The sequence below is a fragment of the Phyllostomus discolor genome, chromosome 1 (assembly GCF_004126475.2).
Source record: "Phyllostomus discolor isolate MPI-MPIP mPhyDis1 chromosome 1, mPhyDis1.pri.v3, whole genome shotgun sequence".
NCBI lineage: Eukaryota > Metazoa > Chordata > Mammalia > Chiroptera > Phyllostomidae > Phyllostomus > Phyllostomus discolor.
The window spans coordinates 212,424,648-212,445,747 of NC_040903.2; the positions used below are offsets into that span (position 1 = coordinate 212,424,648).

General features: G+C 49.5%; 1 protein-coding gene across 2 annotated transcripts in view; it reads right to left on the reverse strand.

Annotated features, from left to right (window-relative positions):
- The window catches only part of ATG2B (autophagy related 2B), a 64,894-nt gene that overhangs the window by 33,038 nt on the left and 10,756 nt on the right, over positions 1-21,100 (reverse strand). For both annotated transcript variants that reach the window (XM_028506388.2, XM_036013779.1), the window contains exons 3-18: positions 19,178-19,330; positions 18,620-18,722; positions 17,211-17,373; positions 16,275-16,454; positions 13,067-13,163; positions 11,964-12,149; positions 10,808-10,962; positions 10,607-10,715; positions 9,636-9,897; positions 8,018-8,168; positions 7,191-7,283; positions 6,649-6,837; positions 4,488-4,761; positions 2,977-3,079; positions 1,201-1,405; positions 751-893 (exon numbers count right to left, since the gene is read on the reverse strand). In XM_028506388.2, coding sequence (XP_028362189.1) covers positions 751-893; positions 1,201-1,405; positions 2,977-3,079; positions 4,488-4,761; positions 6,649-6,837; positions 7,191-7,283; positions 8,018-8,168; positions 9,636-9,897; positions 10,607-10,715; positions 10,808-10,962; positions 11,964-12,149; positions 13,067-13,163; positions 16,275-16,454; positions 17,211-17,373; positions 18,620-18,722; positions 19,178-19,330 — 2,566 coding nt within the window. The remainder of the gene's footprint in view (positions 1-750; positions 894-1,200; positions 1,406-2,976; positions 3,080-4,487; positions 4,762-6,648; positions 6,838-7,190; positions 7,284-8,017; positions 8,169-9,635; positions 9,898-10,606; positions 10,716-10,807; positions 10,963-11,963; positions 12,150-13,066; positions 13,164-16,274; positions 16,455-17,210; positions 17,374-18,619; positions 18,723-19,177; positions 19,331-21,100) is intronic.

Here is a 21,100-nt window from a genome sequence, read left to right on the forward strand (position 1 = left end):
ACGCGTGGGGAGCCAGCGACGGCAGGCACCACCGGGCCACCCTTATCCGGAGCTGCACGTGAGCGCCCTGGGGGCCTGCTGCACCCGAGCTTCCCTCGGCGGCAGGGGGGAGTGGTCGCAGTAACAGAGGACTCCCGAGTGCCCACGGCGTGCCGGGCACCGTTCCCAGACCTCCCCAAGGGCCGGCCCATCTGATCCCCCAACGGCCCAGGGAGCCCGGCAGGGTCCCAGGCGCGGAGGCCGACTCGCGGAGGCCAGGCCAAGCGCCCGAGGCCTTCACCGGCTGTGGTCTTCTCCTCTAGAATGCCATTTGTTTCTAAATTAAATTTTTACACAGAAGTCTGTCAGTTGGAGTTCATCGTTCCAACAAGGCCCTTTTTCCAACTCTGAGAAGGGCTGCTCCTCGCTCGAGGACCCAGGACTCCGAGTCTGCCCCAGGGTCTGCCAGCCCTCCACAGGAATGCCCCCCGCCCCCCGCACACAGAGAGGAGGTGTGCTCAGGCCCCGCGGGGACGTGCCAGAGGGCAAAGGGAGTGAACATCTCACACGCAAGGGCGCAGCTACCGGACACGCCGGTGAGGACACCCTGCACACCGTGCCTGGGACAGGTCCACCGTCACAGCCCACAGAGGAGGACACACAGGTGGGAGAGAACACCGAGGCGAAGAGAGAAACGGGGAGACAGGGGGGTACGAGGGGGTTAGGCGGGAGAGTCCACCCCAAGAGTCAGCCGCACGTGTTTGAACCCACCTGTTATAAAGCTTCTCATAAAAGCTTTTGTTCGGTAGTGTCACGTGAACGTTGGGCAACGTGAGCTCCAGCACGAAGTGAGAGTTGCTGATGGCTTTGTCCTGAAACTCCGTCATTTCCGCAGGGTCTCCTGGCATCACCATCTAAAGCGTAACAGTTGAGCACAAAAAAAAAAATGCATCAGATAACCATTTTATGTTTAAAATAGTAGTTGCATCTTCTTAATCTAGGCACAGGACTCGGTATGCCAGCAGCTAAGCAAGCATGCAGCTTTTAACTTGCAACCAAGAGAAAAACAGACACGCCCTTCACCCCTGGGGTTGGAAACCTCGTGCAAACAGAACACGAAGCGGTCTTCCCTTTGAGAAGGGGACGGGAAGCCACCGCTGCACGCTGGGGGCACCCGTCCTCACCCGCACGCACGCACACATGCACGCACAGGAGTCGCACCTGCTCGTTCTCGAACATGACCCTCCGAGAAGAGAAGGGAGAGGGCGCCGGCCTCCTGAGGTCGCACACGTCCTTCAGGGAGTGGGCGCCTCCCTCCTCCTCCTCGGGGTCGTGGCCGTCGCCCTCCTCCTCCTCCTCCTCCTCCTCGGCCGCGACCCTCTCCAGGATGGAGTGCATGGCCGGTGGGTTCACCTTCAACACGATCCTGAGAGCAAGGGCCATGCCGAGAATCAGGATCTACGTACCGGTCGACTGCGGAACTTGAACTTTCATGCAAATTAACACAAAGACCACCGACGGCCTCATTAGTGGCGGGATTCGGCCTCCTGCCCAGTCTGCTTCTGTCTAGCCCACCCCACTTCTGGGCGTGGTGTCGACTGAAAAGTGCGGAACCGATGAGACGAGTAAACAAAAGGAAGGCATTGGTATGTTACTGAAAGCCTGACCTTCTGAGAATACAAAGATGAATTTTAAATTTCATGTTTAAAAACCACCTTCCAGCAAGTTCTACCTAAGAATTCTATGTCTGCTCGCCGCCCCGGTCCCTTCCGCACGCGGTCTGCCCTGCTGTGACGGAGCATGTGCACGTGCCTCGGAAGGCCTGTGCCACAGAGACTGCCCAGACGGAGGAGGACAGGCTGATTAGGGGACGTCTTCAGAGCCGCGGCAACAAGCCCTGCAGGATGCTCAGCAGTAAGAGGCTGTGTCCGTCCTCTGCCGGCACGTTGCCGGCACAGGGCTCCGCGGTCTCTTCCTCGCCGCATCAGCCCACTGTCTCGAGGAAGCACGGCCACCCCGGGCACCACAGGCGTCTGGGTCGCGTCTGCAGTGGCTTTGTCTTTTTCCCACGTGGATGGCACCAGTCGGTTCTGGCCATGAACTGTCACCGCTGTTTCCTAATCTACAGATGCCCCAACGCAGACTGTGCTTCCACATGATGCAACTGGCGCAGACCCCTCTCTCCTGGCGAGAGCTCCCGCCCCACACCCCTGCAGCGCCTCAGGCGGGCACGGGTGACGGGCGACATCTGTCCAAGGAGTACAACAGGCCTGAGGAGTGGAGGGCGGGTGTCGCAGTGGGCGGGCAGGAAAACGGCCCCAACAGGGTCACTTGCAGAGAGGCTTCGAGTGCTTAGCTTTCGGGATAACACTAGATCATTATTTCACATAAACCACGCCCTCCCACACAGCCCAAGCCCACGACGGGGCTAGCTAACGCAGTCTACCGGACACACAGCTGCCTGGCAACCTGAAGCGGTGGTCCCCGGCCCACCGCGGGCCAGCGCCACCTGCCTGACTGCTACACTGCACTGATGCCCAGGCTCTCTCCGCGAGTCCCACGGCGGGCCCCGGGAACCTGCATTTTGAAAACGCTCCCAGATTTGAGAAACACCATTCCAAAGCATCAGTAACTGTAAAATTCACTTGACAACTAGCCACACGGTGCCCCATGCTCTCTCTTCTGCCACAGCCTTGAACTACTTTTAAAACGATCCACGACTCCTCGGTCCCTCTACTCCGACCGGGAAACTGGAGACCAGAGCACACACCTGGCGCTCCGTCTCTCACCGCACCGAGCACGCACCCCCCCCCCCCAGAGCGGCTCTCAGTGCCCACTTTCCACTCTGTGTGTCCGTCCTCCTCTGGGCTCTCTCTTCAGCGCTGGATGCTTTTAGCTCAAACTGAATAGCCAGAATGGTGGTTCCAAAGACCCCAGCACTTTAACTCTGAAAGAACACTCCCACTCGGGGCGCATGTCCCCCCCCCGCCGACTCACCGGGGCCAGTCGAAGTCGTCTGACGACGCCGTGTCCCCGTCCGCCCCGCTGGACACGTGGGCGAACTTAACGGAGGGCGCTCCTCTCTCCTCCTGGAACGACCCTGGTGAGACAAGACGGACAAGTGGAAATGCACCTCTTCCCACGGGCTGAGAGGGGCTCTCCCCCCAGGGGAGCGGAGACCCTCCACGTCGGGGGGATGTGACTCGGCCCTAGGTCCCACGGCGCTGATGCGAGTGTCCCTGTTTCCAGTGCCCACGGCGGGAGACAGAACGGGCAGGTAGGTTAAAGGTGCCGTTTTCTGTTCACGCTCAAGGGTCCAAGTGCCAGAGCTCAGTGTGTGCGGGCACGACTGTGGCCGCAAACACAGCGGGCGCCGCTCACTGAGTGCCACGGGACGGCGAGTCTTCATGAAAGTGTATGCAGCTAACCGAGGAACACGGAGAAAATAAGGACATGTCTTAAATGTCGATTTTGTCTCAAGGACTGTCAGAATTATTGCCTCTGTTCACAATAGCCCTCGTTACGTCCCTCCGTTCCGCTTCACAAACACTGCCTTTCTCCAGAATAATGCGCTTCTTACCGCTGGGGCCAGGAAAGACTAGACAGCCCCGGATGCCCTTTCGTGACGTCATAACTGGCGACAGTCAGTTTGCAGTCTCTCTAAGAGCAGGTAAAACTCAGGGAGAAGATGGGAAGGGGACTCCCAGGGCAGGAGACGGGCAGAAAGAGGGCGTGGCAGGAAGGTGTGGTCCCAGGGGCAGGTGGGGGGGGCGGGGAGCAGTGGTGGGTTAAGAAATCACACACACACACACACACACACACACAAACCCACATCAAAATCTTCCTGAGTTCTCTGTGGACTCGTTCACTCTAAGTGTATACATACTCTTCATTAGCTGACAAAAGCAAACTGACACAGAAAAACTTGAAACAGGTTGCACAAAGCAAAGCCCCCAGAGAGCAGCATGACAATGAAAAGCTCTAGTGTGGGACTTGGGTCTGGACCCGGATCCTGCCGCTTACTTCTACCTGAGCTCGGAAGGCCCCCTCCTAAGTCTACAGACTCCCGGGGGGGGGGGGGGGGACCGGAAGTAATCCGCCCGCACCGTCGCGATGATTAAAGGAGACCAGCGCGCGGCACTAACCCCGCAGTGGCTAACATGGAGCAGCGCCGCGATGCCCGCCGCTAGCAGCCCTCCGAGTGCAGGGAACGCGTGGCTGGGGCTCGGACGCAGGCAGCGGCACGACATTCCCCTGGAGACGCGTTGTAACGGAGCGAATACGCCATCACGCTTCCTAATTTCCTTTAGGAAACTGACCTGTGTCACACATTTGCTAACCTCACTGGGAAGAAGCTGCTACGCTAGTTCCCTAACACAGAGCTCGTTCATTCGACCGCGTTCTGCGGGTGCCGCGGGCTCTACGCCCGGGGGGCGGGGGCGGGGGCGGGGCGGGGGCAGCTGTCCGCCTGTGGTCTGGCGCTTCCCAGGCGCGGTCGTCGGTCTTACCAGCTAGTTCTCGGAAGGTGAGCTCCAGTTTGATTTGTTCCGGGGTGGATCCTCCCACGAACTCGGTCTTAAATTCCAGATCTGTGAATGCTAAGTGGAGAATCTCCTTCTGAAGTGACTTCTTAAACCACGGTCCCCTCTCCTGATCGGCTCGGAGGTCCGGGATCGGGAAGCGAACGGAAAGGCTCAGCGCGGGCGTGGCGACCTGGACGTACACCCGGCAGTTCGCGGGGCCGTGCGCGTCGTCGAGAAAGACTTCCGTGAAAGCCTTGTGCTGGAAGCAAGGCATCGAAACACAGGCCAAGTGTGAAACCAAGCAGATACACATAAATGACATTGCTATTCGCCATGACAGCATGCACACTCACTATTTCCTCACTCAGTATAATGCACTAAGATACAACCCAAAATAGCCACTACAATATTAGCTTAGTGCAGTGAAATTTGATAGTCCAACAGCTATTACCAAAAGCCAACACTACTGGCACAAGGCAAAACCTCATATAAAATAAGTGAGTGAATAAAGAAAAATAGCCCTGGCTGGTGTAGCTCAGTGGATTGAGCGCGGGCTGCGAACCAAAGCGTTGCAGGTTCGATTCCCAGTCAGGGCACATGCCTGGGTTGCAGGCCATGACCCCCAGCAACCGCACATTGATGTTTCTCTCTCTCTTTCTCCCTCCCTTCCCTCTCTAAAAATAAATAAATAAATAAATCTTTTAAAAAAAGAAAGTAGGCCTGTTCCTGAAATATGAAAAAAAAAAAAAAAGAAGAAAAAGAAAAGCTGAACCCAAGTGAAAACTCAGGCACCAAAGATGCATATATATTTTACCACGGACTAAAAAAAGAAAAACATGTAAATCAGCTTATCAACGAATTCAAGAGTTAAAAGTCACTCTGGTACCAACACCCAATCTGAAGGTTTTATGTACAAACAGGCCACTTGAAAGATCCGGTGAGGAGGTGCAATCACGCGTGTCGCGCCAACTGCGAGGGCCCACCCCTGACACCTTCTGTATGTCAAGGACTGGGCCCAGAGGCTGGCAGATCACAGGTTCTAAATAAGCATTCGCTGCATGACTCACTCTGAGTTCCCATCCAGTTCAAGGACGTGATCCCATCAAATGACTCTCCGAAACCAAAACTCCCATGCCCCACTGTACGCAAAGCCATGTTATAATAAAAAGTTCAAAGAAGATGTCCTTCGGATAAAAGCCTATGCCTACTCTTCCTCTAAAACGTATTGAAACAGAAACCTTTGGTTCGGGTTCACCACTGGGACTTCAGCACAAATTACCCTCGAGGTTAAACCGCCGCCCCGATGCACCTACGGCTAACAGCAAACAGAGACACTGGCCCCAACAGAACTTGGAACAACGAGCAATTGGTGACAAACAGCAAAGAATGCTGATTTAACACAAATGCCATCGCTAATGGAGGGGGCAGCAAATAAACTAAAAAAAAAAATACACATAGCTTATCCCCTTTCTTTTCAACTTAAGTTATCTCTGCTGCTGGTCCTGCATCCCCCAGATTCGTAACAGACAGAGTTCTTGCACATCGGACTTATCCGATGGGCTCAGAAAAGACACAGGCAGCAGGTCTCAGTGAAAGTGATACAATGTGATACTCACTGTGATACTCAGTAACACAGTCCAATATACTATGTTCCCATTTTCAAAAGTATACTTCACGTGGGCTGCATTTTACAGGTGGCTCAAGTACTTCGTGAAATGTGTGAATAAGATTTTGGGAAGATATCATTATCACAGTTTGTAAAATTCAGAGAACACAGGAAAGGAAAGGAAATCCAATTCTAGCGCCCCAATGTAATTACCGCTACCAATGGACATACTTCTACCCATTTGTTTTCTATACATCGATTGTATTCACAGCGCTGAACGGAAGTTTACTTCTTCATGAGCCTCCTTCACAGCACCCTCTCCATAACCATCTCAAGTTTAAAACAGGTGCACAGAACTTCACTCAATATAGCAATAAAGCTCATTTAGCTCTCTAGTGTCCAGACATAAAACACATCTCCATGTTTTCATTATTACCAATAATGCTGTTTTCATAACATATGTGTAAGCTCAGAGACAATCCAAATAAGCCCACTAGTAGCAATAATTCTGATTAGTATTTGCAAGTTCTGAGCACTTACCAGGCTAATATGCTTATTATACGAAGTGTACATGTGAGATGCCATCATCTCTACTGTGGTAAGTTTCTGTGGTTGCAGCAAGGAATTTAACCGGTCCACGATACTGATATCCAGCTCACAAAACACCGGATTTAGTTTAATTTGTAATTCCGCCTTCTGAGGAACAGAACTAAGTCTTGCTTGATTACTCTGTAAAAGAAAAAAATGAAAGCATTAATATGATCACTAACAATACTATAGAAGCAAATCAAAACCTTCCGATCATGCCTGGCTGGTGTAGCTCAGTGGATTGAGCGCGGGCTGCGAACCAAAGTGTCACAGGTTCGATTCCCAGTCAGGGCACATGCCTGGGTTGCAGGCCATGGCCCCCAGCAACCGCACATTGATGTTTTTCTCTCTCTCTCTTTCTCCCTCCCTTCCCTCTCTAAAAATAAGTAAATAAATAAAAATCTTTAAAAAAAAACAAACAAACCTTCCGATCGTGACAAAATACAGACCAAGCGAAAATTCGCAGGCGGTAACCACAGGGAAAGACCTCTCACCTGGGGCCCTTTGCTCTCCGAATGCTTGTAGTGAAGCTGAAGACACACGGGGGAGTGGGAGTCGGAGCATTCTTCGGAATGGAACATCAGAAGCTTAAAAACAAAGGCGGAGATCGATGTAAATGTTAAGCTATCATTTTAATCACAGGAATTAATAGAGGTGCTAACGTAACATTGGGAAGAATTTTTGGGAGTCAGAAAACCTTGCTTTAAGTTTTCATTGTCACGTATCACCCATGTGAATCTTAAGACAAGTGACTGAACTTCTGTGATACTTAGTAGCTCATCTATACAATGTAGGGGAGGATTCAAATAAACCACGCCATAAACCAGGAAGTGCTTCGAAATAAAACAATGCATAAGGGCAAAGGAAAAGCAACGAAGGTCACTGTGATGGCTTTGGAGTTTCTAGGACACGCCGTTAAGACAGGAACAAAGACAGACCAATAGTAAAGGAACAGAAGGCCTGCCACTCGTCTTCCCCAGTGCACAGTGCTTAGTAAGCTGTTTGTTGAGTAACGCACTTCCCCTGAAAGTAGGGATGCTTAGAAACCGAGTGAAGTGAAGTCATTCATCCCATAACCTGTCTGCCACTCCAAAAAGTCAACCCTAATTAGAAATTTTAACTGACTCTTAAGGCCTTGAATGCCACACTTAAAACTCCATGTCAACAAAACACAGATGCTCAGGCAGGTACACACCGACACACCTCCTCCTATGTGCCTTCCTAGCCCTTCTGTGAAGAAGACCATCGCTGCTCAGACAATTCTTTAAAGAGCATGGCAGATTCAAGGCAGGGCCCCGCGGGGACGGCGCTGGGCACTTGCCTCCGTGTAGTGAGGAGAAGCAGACGGGCAGTCCGTGGGAAACAGGCACTCCAGCAGCTCCATCCGCCCGATGCACATGTCGGTGCTGAAACACCTGGACGCCGACCTCTGTCTCTGTTCATAGGCTACTTTGACGCCAGTTCCGATAAACCTATCACAAGACACGCAGCATTTAAGAGTGCCCGCTTATTTCTAGATTGCACAGTGTATAAACAGTACACAGTGTTAATGAAGTGTAACAATTACCTACCTATTCTGACAAATTCAAGTTGCAAATACTATTGCTATGGATATTAGCCAGAAAGATTACTTCAAATTTACCTGACACAGGATAAAAAAAAAACAGTTCTGTTGACAGGAAACTACCCAGGGTATATTTATTTCCCAAAACTGCCCTTCCTTCTTCCTTTACCCCCTGCAATTTACACTGCAGGGGGTAAAGTCTCTAACATCTATAATACATACACATGTAATAGTGTCTTAAAATTATCTAAAAGCATCCTGCAATATTTTTAAAACTTCAGTGGAGTTCAAATGAAGGTAGTTCTCTAGTTTTTATTTTTTTGTTGTATTTCCTACTGACAGGTACTTGAAACCCTGTCAAAAACTGGAAGAAAACAATGCTTTTTGAAGTTTGATTATAAGTACATACTAGGGTTCTAACCTGCAGAATTTATTTTGCTAGGTATAAAAACTAGTTTATATATTAATTTTAACACTTAAGTTAAAGCCCTGACTGGCATAGCTCAGTGGATTGAGCTCAGGCTGGGAACCAAAGCATCGCAGGTTCAATTCCCAGTCAGGGCACATGCCTGGGTTGCAGGCCATGACCCCCAACAACCGCACATTGATGTTTCTCTTTCTCTCTCTCTCTCTCTCTCTCCTCCCCCTTCCACCTCTAAAAATAAATAAATAAAATCTTAAGAAAGTTAAAATAAAAGCCCAAACTATTTTCTAAGAATATCAATATACTGTATAAATCATTGTATTCATACACTAACATGACAATTTACAGGTCACTTTCATGTTAAAATCAAGAGCATGTGCACGCTGACAACATCACACTTACACATATAACTATCTCATCTACGAGAACTCAACTCGTAAAGCGGTCACTGGCTCCTTGGACAGCTTGGGTTTTTTACATAGAAGGTGAAAATGTCACACCCGAGCTCAATCGGCCTTGGGAGGCCATCTCCTCAGGGCCAGGGAGGGGGCACCCAGGCCACTTCCAAGTCCTCCTGGAAGCCCATTCCACGCTGACCGCCACCGCCCCCTCTGCTCAGCCAGTAGCGATAACTATGACGGTGTCGGTGGCTATGACGGCAACATGCGGTCAAAGCAACGTGGCAGGAGCAGGGCAGGGAGCCAGAGAAGGGGGGACCCCACCCTCCAGAGCAGCGGGAGCTCGTGTCTGGATGCTGCGCAAGCTAAGCAAACCGACCGAGAGGCCCCGCTGCAACCACCGCTGCAGCATGGGCAGGAAGCCTCACCCCTTCCACTCACTCACAAACAAAACGTGAGTTATACACACAACCGGAGGTAGGCAGACAGAGAAAAGCGCAAGTCCACTTTTAGCTCTTTTCCGAGGACCGTTCATAAACACGAGAGAGCTTACCTGAGGTGATCGTGGGAGCAAGCTTCTGCAAACACTGTTCGGAAAGACTTGAAATCCTCTGCTGAAAACCTCGCTGGGTCCATCTTCTCTATACGGGAAAAGAAAGCCACCGCCAGGGGCGCCAGCGGGTTCAGGTTCGGCGATGTTTCGGGCGGAGACAGCGGGTCGATGTGCAGCACGGAGGCCGAAAACGTCCCCACCGCCAGTCGGAAAATAAGCTCAGGCCTGGACTCGTCCACCGAGACAGATCTGGACGGGAGCGCTGGAACACAGGTGTCAAAGACGCACGCGGAGCACTTAACACCGACGAGTAGCCCACTGTGCCAAAGCTAGCAAACGTGTGCTTATGCATTCGTTTTCAGAGACAGGCGACCGCACAACAACGTGAGTGATATTAAACAAATAAAATAAGTTAACCGTTATCTTTCCCCATTTCATGTCCAGGACCCTCGGTGCCTGGAGCGCACGAGCGTGCCGGGGCGGGAAACGTGTGAACGCAGCTTTGCGCCCGTGAGATCGCATCGGCACAGTCAGGGGCCACCCCAGGCTGCTCACCAGATCCCCCTCCAAACCTTACGTCCACCCCAATTACATTTCCCGGGGGAGAAACCTGAGGCTCACTTTCAAGTCCAGTATAAACAGTCAAACAAAAATCACTCCACGATGGTTGACTGACACTCCTGGACTGCAGTAGCAATATGCACTTATGATGTACTTTCGACTCAAAATACTTAAGTATTTAAATATGCAAAAAACACACTGAATGGGCAACTATACTGAAACACTTCACAGTGAACTGTTCGACAATGCTTCATTTTCTTTCTAAACCTTGTTAAATGGTCTGGACCAAAAAAAAAAAAAAAAAAAAAGAACTATGGAGGAAAAGGAAAGAAGCAGTAGAATGGCATTTTTTATTTCGAGTCTGTAAAACCCCAGCGGAGGCCGCCACCAAGTGCCCCATCTGCACTCACGAGCCTGCGGCTGCGGCGGGGACGGGTGGGCCGGGGCGGCGGGCGGCGCGGGGCCTCTCGCCGGCTGCTCCTGGTGGCGGTCCAGGAAGTCTCCCCACGTCGGCTGCAGCTGCGAAGGAACCATTTTCAAGCAGATGAATGAAGTCATGAGCTCCAGGAGCAAGTGTCCAAGAACAGAACGAAGAGGAAAGGATACTTTACCACGGTAGCGCTTAGCGGAGACCCTGCTGGGGTGTTTGTGTACGTGCTAGTCAGCGACAGCTCCAGGTCCATGTCCGGGGGGTCCCCCAGGGGCGGCAGGGAAGACAGGCTGTGGGACATGCCCATCTCGGCCATGGAGAAGAAGACTTCTTCTTCTGGGGAGAACCGCACTTCGTCAGCCGCGCTGTGATTGCACGGGTCTGCATCTCTCAACTCATATGCACTAACACAGTGTTCTTCCTTAGGGTTATCTGAGATAGAGTGATGCCCTAAATTTTGTTGCTTCCAGTGGGGTAATTTATTTGGATCTAAGATACAAATGGCACAGCAAAAACTCAACTGCACATAGGTTAACAAAAGTTTATGCTATCTTGCTGGTGAACTGCGATATATGATATGCAGTATTACCTGGTATACTTTCAAGTGTCATTACAATTCAGAAGTTGAAATTCAAATTAAAATGGCATATATATATATATATATATATATATATCTTGCAACCTCTGGTTTCCTATGGATACAGCTATTCCTTTTTTAAAAAGAATAAAATTTTAAAAAGGTGAAATAAGAGCTGCATGCATTACTTTGAGTTCTATATACATCTCATCTCTTTCCTGCTGGAGATTATTTCACCCTCGTGCAAAGAAACTGTTACGGCCAAAGTTCAGCTGACTTTGATCTTCTATTTAGTTCAACAGTCCATACTTAAATTGACTCTTATTATTTAGGGTGTAAGTACTCATACGTTCTGAAACACTTCTAAATGCAAAGTAAACTAGATAAAGATTACATTTACATATAATTGGTAATCAAGAAAGGTCCGTATTTAAAGGGATCTATAAATCATTCTGTGAGCTCATAAGACCTTGACGAAATGAAGAACCACCCCCATTTCTCTCGGTGTAAATCCACATTGATCTAAAGTGAGTTTCCTTAGAATAAGTCATGATTTATGTAAACCACACAACCAAAAACGGACGCTGTCGCAAGTCACCGTAATGCTGGGTTGGGAAGGTAAACTTGGCGATTTAACCCTCCTCCCGGGACAGGCCTCCTGTTCTCTCATCACTAGCCCACTTCACGGCGGCCAAAAGCGAGTCACCCTGCTCTGTGGTGACGGCGCCTGACCTCGGCGTCAGCCTCTCACGTCGCTTACCGCGGCTGGAAGGCGTGCGCGCTGCCTCGGTCTCGTAAAAGCTCTGTTCCGCAGACGCGCCGGCGGAGAGGGGGTCTTTCCCCAGGTAGTACCGGTTCAGCTCCATCTGGATGCGGTCCTCTTCCTCCTGCTGCATGGGCCGGTTCTTCCTGCCTTTGGTCGCCAGACCTATTTTGCTAGAATTTTCTACAAGTGTACACAAGGGAAAAAAACAGCATTTAAATGTGGACTTATTTAATCATTTCTCTCTCGAAACCCACTTGTCCAACACCAATGGCAACATTTTTGTAAAGTGACCTTCCTAAGAATAAACTGTGATTTCTGAAACTAAACTACGCATTCAAAAAGAGGCACTGCAGCACACACCCACTGGTTCTGCAGTTACCACCGTGATGCCGCAGTTAGAGCCACGCGGAAATGTAACCCTGCACCCTGGCAGGCGTGGCTCAGTGGATAAGTGCTGGTCTGCAAACCTGCAGGTCACCAGTTGGTTCCTGGTCAGGGCACTTGGCTGGGTTGTAGGCTAGGTCCCTACTTGGGGACCGATCAATGTTTCTCTCCCTTTCTTTCTTCCTTTCTTTCCCTCTCTCTAGAAATAAATAAAATCTTTAAGAAAAAAAAGAAATTAACCCTTCTTACAAGATGGCTCTTTTATTCTTTCATCCCTGACCCCATTTCACAACGGCCTTAACACCGCCCCGACTTAGCACCGCTGTCAGTGCAAAGCCACCGCCGTCCCATGCTAATCAGCAATCGAAGCGATAACATCATGCATAAAGCTAGAAATTGCAGAAATGTTATCTTTGATAAGTCAATTAAAAATGCGTGCTCTTAACTGTGTTAAAGAATTACACTTTCTCAGTTGCGTGAAGGAAGCAAGCCAGGCAATTCTGAAAAAGTTAAAGTGACATAAACAATCTGAGTGCCAACTTGTGCTACGGTGACACAATTTAAAAGACCCAATCAAATTGAAGTATTAGGATTCTTATTTACAACACATATTTAATTTCACATATTCCTCTATAAGACAATATGTATGTTATATATGTTTTAACTAAAATGTTTTAAAGAATTAAAAAGAGTAACAACAGAGCGATACTCGCCTGGCCCAGCAATAGCCGCTAGCATGTCCAGGAGCAGGTGCACCTGTCTCGGAGACAGGAACAGATGGACAGAGTCTATCTGTCCGTCCACGTCCAGCTTTAAAAAAGCAGAAGAGGACACGCAGGGTGAACACCTTCATCGTCTCGGCACCACGATCCCAGTGCATGTCAATACACTGAGACGACACCAAGTCTTTAGTCTTGAATTCTTTCAGCTAAGACTCCCTCTACCAATTCACAGACGGAAAATGCTCCCGAGAAAGTCCACGTTGGCAAGTCCAATGTCATACTCTGTCTAAGTTTTCTGAGTATTTAGGGTAGTCTCACGACACAGTCTCCAAGGAAGAACGTTACGATGGCAGTAGTAGAATATTCACCCCATCATGATTTCGAAAGACTCAAAGCATGATCCTTAAAGCTTGCTTTAAACCAACAGCGAATAAAGCCGGCTCTCCTAGGCGCGCCCACAGACACTATGCCTTAGCAGGGCACGTGAGGACCTGGTTCCAGCGACAGCACCCCTCTCAGCACGCGCCGTGGGCGCCAAGCCCACCCCGAGCTGGAGGTGGGAGTGTGAGCCGCAGCGCCAACGCCGACCGAAGGGGGGCGCTCGAGTGAGCATCCCCTCTCCCAGCTCTTCCTCCGTTTCCTCTTGCACAAATAGAAGCCCACCCCCCCTCACCCTGATGTCTGTGGGGTACACTGGGGGGGGGCGGGGGGCGGGGGGAAACATCACTCTGTTCTGCACCTCCAGGTCTGAAGAGCCGAGGAGGCCGGCCCTGCTTTTCACTCAGCGCCTCAGCTCTAACGCCAGCGCTGGCCCCCACCGCGGCTGTAGAAGAGCTCCGTTAATAAGACATTTACATTTAAAAAAGGGCCCCTTCCCCAAGAGAAAAACAAATTTCTTCTGACACTAGAAACACGAATAAAATAAATTGCACAGCGGTTTCGAGACTGCCCTGATCTAACCAGCAATTCTCCATCACCACCACCACCACCAGCCCCTTCTGGGAGTACCAGGGCACCCTGTGGGTGTTTTTATTCTGCTTCCTCTCACGCCTAGCGCCGCTGCTGCTGCTTTACAGACGAGCAGTCAGGCTCACAGAGACTCGGGGATGGGCACAAGGCGCTCGGACAGACCCAGAGCCAGGACCCTGCCCCGTGCGGACCCGGACGGCAAGCCCCCAGGGCTCCCCAACAATCATCTGTCCACGGAGGTGCGGACCAGAAGGGCCCTCCAGAAGGCAAGCTCAGACGAGGATTCCAACTGAACTGCAGCACAGCTGTCGCCGAGAGCCGTGCGACGGTCACCTCACGGGCTGAGCTGGTCCTGAGCCCCTCCGAGGCAGGTGACGGTGGGTGGGCAGCCGCTCGGCAGCCGCCGCGCACCCTCCTCACTGAGCGCGCACAGCCGTGCCCAGCCGCCTCCCCCCAGCTCCCTCAGTCCCCCGTCCGTCCGTAAAGAAAGCAGCGGAAGTGCCCGCCTTGGCAGCAGTGGGCACCTTCCTTCCTGGCAGCCGGCAGCTGTGTGGGCTCAAGTGAACTCACAACAATTCTACACAGGCTGGGTGTTTCTCATGTCAGCAGGGACTTGTTGTACGGGGCTCCTTGCTGAGTGCCGACACCGCAGGCCTCACAGCAGCAAGGGGTCAGGGCCGGGGACAGTGGGAAAACACCTGACGAACTGCCAAATTTAAAAGTTGGGTTTTTATTTCTTAGTACTGAAAGCACATTGCAACTATAGAATGTAACACTAAAATAAATTTCAAAATCAGTGTAACATAGTAACTGAAGCAAAAATGTCTGTAAATTCAGTACAGGCAGTGCACTATTTCATATGCACTGCCTTCCTGCAAACAGCCCTGGCTGGTGCGGCTCATGGACGGAGCGCCAGCCTGCAAACCCAAGGGTCACTGGTTCAATCCCAATCAGGGCACATGCCGCAGTTCCGGGCCAGGTCCCCAGCAGGGGGCGCACGTGGGACAACCAATCGATGTTTCTCTCCCTCTCTTTCTCCCTCCCTTCCCCTCTCTCTGAAAATAAATAAATAAAATCTTTCTTTAAAAAGTCATTGTTACGGCTCTTCCTTCCTGGAGAAGAGCAACCACAGGCCCCAGAGGCGCAGTGTCTACATTTCCCAGGGAGGTTCCCAGGCGGGGGACCCGCTGCAGGGTCCCCACAGAGCCTCCAACTACTTAATAAAGACGGGCTTAAGGCCCGGGGAAGGGAGTTCTGCCATCCGAGGTAGGTAGGGCAGAGGAGGAAACAGTGGCTGAGGGGACGATCGGCAATGGGAAGGCTGCCATTCTAATCACCTTCCTCCTCCTCCTCCACCTCCAGTCGGGTGTTCCGGTCCAAGGGAGGACTCCCAGCAGCCTTCCGCCCCCTGAAAAGCTTTCTGTGTAGGTGCACGGGGACCCAGGGGCTCCCTCGCCCATGGCCCCACGGCGGCGGCTGCCCCGAGTGGCGCATCTTTCACTAAAAGGCCACGACCGACCCGCTCATCTCTGCCTCCCTCCAGAGCCCGCCGGGGCCTGGCGCACGGCAGCCGCTCAGCACTGAGAGCCAGGAGGCCCAGTGCACACACGCGTGAGTAGGTCCCGCGTCTTCTCCACGGAGACCACACTTTACAGGTCGTAGAGAAAATTTGCTCCCAAGTCTGCAAACACCTCCTGACAAACACACGTTTGACTGACTGAATAAATGCACGTTTCCCCATTCGAAGTGGTTCCCTGAGAAACAAGTACCGTCGTCTTTACAGAGCCTTCAAAAAGCCAGGAGACAGCATGAAAAAAATCAGTCACAACTATAAAAATGCCCTTCGGTTAAAAATACACATAAGGTGGATACTCTCACATATAATTAAACACCTCCCGTCGGCCTGCTTTCCGAATCCCTCCTCTGTGTGACACTAGAACAACACCCTTTCATGGCGCGTTCCCAGGTGGCGGAACTAATGACCGCCTGGAGCTGCCAGAGCAGGAGAGGGAGTGCAGGAGGCGACCCAGGTCCCTGAGCTGCAGCCGCAGGGCGGAGGCATCCCGCGACCTCCCCGCACCTGCCCTAAAACTGGGTGTCAGCTCGACTCCAGGCAGCGGGCCCCCTGTTCCAGGGCAATCATGGTAACCGTCAGGGGTCATGGCACACATTAAAGAACACGTGTAGTTTGATTTCATTTTTCACTATGGAGAATAAAACAAATCTTTACCTTCGCTCCCGGAAGTACTTCATTCTGCTTCAGCATGAGACTCAACTCCAGCCTGCCCATGAGCCCTCCAATCTGCACGGGGTCAGAGGGCGCTACCTCTGGCAAACTTCTGGTCAGCTGCGGGTGGGGCTCATAGACAATTTTAGGGTTCCAGCTGGGGGACAGCTTTGGCTCAGTTTCCTATGATAATGCAATAAGAATAAAGCACGTTACTGTAAACAAATCGAAATGCAAAATACAAATGTCAACTTAAGAAGAAAAACACATTTGACATGTGAAAACTGGTTCATGTTACAACAGGCACACTGGCCTCGTAGCTAGCACGAAACACAGTCACATGTCACCACAGCACCTTGGCAATGAAGACACATAATGGGACAGGGCTTTATGGAAAAAAAGCACAACTGCTCAAGTTACAGTCATAAGAAAACTTAATAGATGTTCTATAATGAATACAATCTGATTTTTGAAATAAGATATATGATAAATTGTAGAATAACTGATTTTGATACAGAAAAGGATTCTCTAGTCATAGAAGGAATTCATAAAAGGCTTCCTAATTATAAACTTTTTAAAAGATACAATTTGTAAGGTAAGTGTTCAGCAACAGAATCACTACTGTGTGGGTAAACATGAACCCTGCTTGATTGCCTGTGTTTTCTGTGTAAGGACATTAGATGTTAATCTACCATTTCTCCCGAAGGAACAGAGGGTAATGGTTCTCTAGCAAATTAATACACAGCAAAGAGGAAAAACATTAATTATAAATATGTTTTAAAATCTCTGAAATATGTCCCCATTCCTAAGTATTTGTGTCAACTTCCAGATCAGATGGAAACTCATTAACACATATCCCAGCAAAACTGAATAGCTCTCATTTAACCCACTTAAAAACCTGTGACTTAGTATTTGGTTTTTCTGTTTTGTTTTTCCTACCACTGGTGCGGCTGAGCACACTGGGGAGGACTTTGCTGATGCAGAAAACTCATCCCAGAAGAGCGACACTCCAGAGAGCTGAAGCAACTTGTGAGCAAAGGCCGTGGGCTGATGCACGTTAATTCCTGAAGACTCGTCCGCAGTTTCATCACAGTACACGGTTCTGAAAGTCAAGGGCAGAAAGGGCATTCACGTCAGACCCCTAGGAGAGCCTCTCGCGGTGATAAAAAGTGCGCACGGCTTTTTAAGTCGAGGGGACTTTGCAAGTGCCAGCACTTAGAATATGCCTAGGATATGGGTCAGCACTACCGTGCTTCACTCCAGTAAATGCTTCATGAGACCTCAGCCCCCAGAGAGAGAACTTTACGGGGCTCCTAAATCTGGGGGGAAGTCAGTAACTTCCAGCAGTTAGCTTCGAGGAAAACAATTCCCACACCCCCTCCCTCCCTCCCTCCCAAACAGCTCTGGGTAACAGTGAGACAGCATTTGTCTCCAAGTGCGAAGCCTGGCGTAAATGACGTCTCTTGAATTCTTCTGACTATGCTGTAAATTCTTGACTAATCTTCAGTTTAATCAAAATAAAGTAGTTCTGTGTGCATGAGATCTGAGATACGTTTAACATGCCATTTAAGGTCATGCACCAGCATTTCAAAGATCTGTCCATAATAACTGTCTCACTAGCAGGCAGGCTTTGCGAAAGGAGAGGAACCATAACCCATCTGTGTCCTGGTCGGGCCGAGGTCCCCGGTGCTCAGGGCGCAGCCTTCATCCTGCTTCCCACCGCCGGCGTGAGCGCGGCCCCGAGGCCCAGGCGGGCAATCACTGACTCCGACCGACAGCCGCGAGTGAGCGTGGAAGCCGACCCCTGGCTGAGAGCTAGTTACCCGGGCTCCACGTGGGCAAACACAGAAAAAACCGAAAGTTGCTATCTTTGTTTACATAAATCGCTACTGCAAATTTTGACCTTGTGATGCCCTCACACAACCCTCAAATAAAATAGCAGTCTCAGCCTTTCTCGTCAAAAATGCTGCCCACGTGAAGGAGACACACGTGAATAGCGCTTATGTGAAAACCACGGGAACCTCCAACAGGAGTGCGTGGCCCCATGTGCGGCAGCGCCCGGGTGCTCATTGTTCTGATTTGGAAGAAACCAGAAGAGGATCGCCCGCTTCGAATTCAATGTAACATTATTATGTGTGATTCTGCCCCGACTGACACTTCCAAGGCCTCACTGATGGGGTTGGAACACAACCGGGAGGACAGCACTTCGCTCTGAAATGATATATTAGTTTAACATCGTTACCTGTCATCTCGAAAAGCATTCTGAAATCGAATGTAAGAGTCAGATTCTTGTTATTCAAACATGAATAGAATTGGGTCATTTTTTTTTCCACTATAAAGAGTCTTACCTTTCTATTCGTATTTCAAGTGCGGTTCCAGTTTTGGAATTTTCTGGCACGTGTTCAATTCTCAAGACAGTGTCTAAAAAAGTGACCTTTACTCTTCTCAGTACTAGAAGAGTAAACAGGTAACCACCAACATAAAAGACATAAATAGAAACTTCAGATGAAAGAACAAGTACTAAATTAGTTTAATACAAACTTATAAAATAGAATTGAATTGAATTCCTTAACAATCCTGAAACTTTGAGTTCCGTAATAAACGTTCTGCCTCACGGAGCGCCTCCCCCTGGTGACATCTCAGTGGGCAGCTGGGGCGGTGACTGGCCCTTTCTGTTTAATTCGACCCCACGTCTAAGCATAACAACATAAACCAAGCAGAAACTCGGGCACCAAAGACCATGAAACTAGACTGAATACGATGTTTAATCGACCTCAACTCTAAAGTTCTAAAGCGAGAACAGTTCATTTAAAAATCACTCCGATGGCTCTTCCTTATGCAAGCCTTACTAAATAAAGGTTCTAAATACCGTTATCCATTTTTTTAAATACTCAGTGATACCAAACCTGTTTCAATGGTTTCAGCAAACTTTTCAAGTCCTTCAAAGGGCTGGGATCCTTCTCCTTGCTCATCTGTCAGTTTCTGGCTGAGACATTCTTTCGCCAACTGCATGCTGCTGGTCATGAAGCTGGACCAGTACATAGGCTCAGAACCAGTGGCTGTGGAAAGTACAGAGTAATCCGGAATGATTTCTCATAGTTACCACAAAGCCATTTCTTAAAATAACGCATTTCAAATACCTAAATTCTTAATCCTCCACAAGACATTTAGCATCAAGGTGTTACCCAGGAATACAATATTCTAAATTACCCTTGAAATTTAAACATCACCTTATGATGGCCAAGAAGGGAAAATAAAATAACAGATCACGCACAAACAAAAAAAAACCCAGAGACGTGCTCTCATTACATGGTATTTATCTGCCAAATATTAATTCACGTATTCATTCGACAAGTGCTTAGCGGGTATTTTACACACACAAGCACTGCTCCAAATACTACCGATCAGGACGGACAAACGTCCCGTGAAGAGTCAGCAAACACCGCAGGCTCTTTGGGCCGCACAGTCTCTATCGTGGCCACTCGGCTCCTACTCCACGACAGAAGCAGCCCGAGAGAATGAGTGAATGAAGAAGTACGTTGGTGTTCCAATAAAAATGTATGCATAAAAACAGGCGACAGACCGGATTTGGCCAGCCGGCCACGGGTAGCTGACCCTCCAACAGGGGGAGAAAGAGAAAAGGATTACCAGCTCTGTCCTCAGAGAGCCTACAACACAGGGGAAGAAATAAGGTGAGGTTAAGAAGAATTAGTCAGCGACGATCAAGTATCAGCAGATAGCACTGTGACAGCTGAGAGCAGAGGTGAATTCTTCGGGCTGAGGGAGTCACCAGGACAAAGGGCAGGGGGAGCTGACCCGGGCAGCGGGAGGCTGGCATAGAAGCAGTTAAAATGGAAGAGCATCTTTAGAGGAAGAACCGCAGGAACGGAGGAGTCCTCTCCAGACCTGCCCCTCCCAAGCGCCTCCGCCCCACTCCGTCACGTCATCCAGAGCAACCTGACAGGGTTACTGCAATTACTGCCCTCCAGGTGAGCCTGAAGAGCCCTTCTAGCAGGGCACTTTTAAAGTCAGGAGAAACTATTTGATTTTCCTTGAAAGAGTGTTGTTACATCTACTCTTCATAGTTAAAAGGTGAAACATTCTTGTGAAGTAAATACCAGATTATTAAGGAGGGTTTCCGTGCACAGATCACCACTTTTCAAAATATAGGTACTATAATTCCACTAAGCATCATTTAAACTTTGGTGATTCAGACAGCACTTGAAATTGTAACTCTTCAAGTTTATATTTATAAACATCACTTGTCACTGAAAAAAGGATTTAAGTTCACCATTTAAGATGACCTACCATCATAACTTAACTGGTTTATAAAATACTCCCCCCCCCCCCCACACACACACACAAATACACACTCTGCAGTAGAAAATCCGAGACACAACATAGCATGGTGGTTAAGAACAAGGACTACAGGACTAGATGCCTGGGTTCAGATCCCATCTTTTCCACTTAACTAGCTATGACCTTGGACAAGTTATTAAAGCTGTCTATGCCTCAATTTCCTGTTCTGCGAAATAGAGATAATAAAACATATCTATTTCAAAGAGTTATTGTGAGGTTAACATTTGTAAAGCACTAAGAATAGTGTCTGGCATGCAAGAACACATGCTTGTATATGTTTGATAAATCAGAAAACATCATACGTGTGATTAAAGCTATCGCACACGCAGACTTGTAAACAATTACTATCACTTTAAAGCTTTTCCCTCTCAGAGTTCCTCCCACCTAGCCAATGCTAAGAAGGAGGTGAAGGAACCGTACAGTGAACACCTTTCACCTACATTCATCAAGATCCTGCATGCACACACACT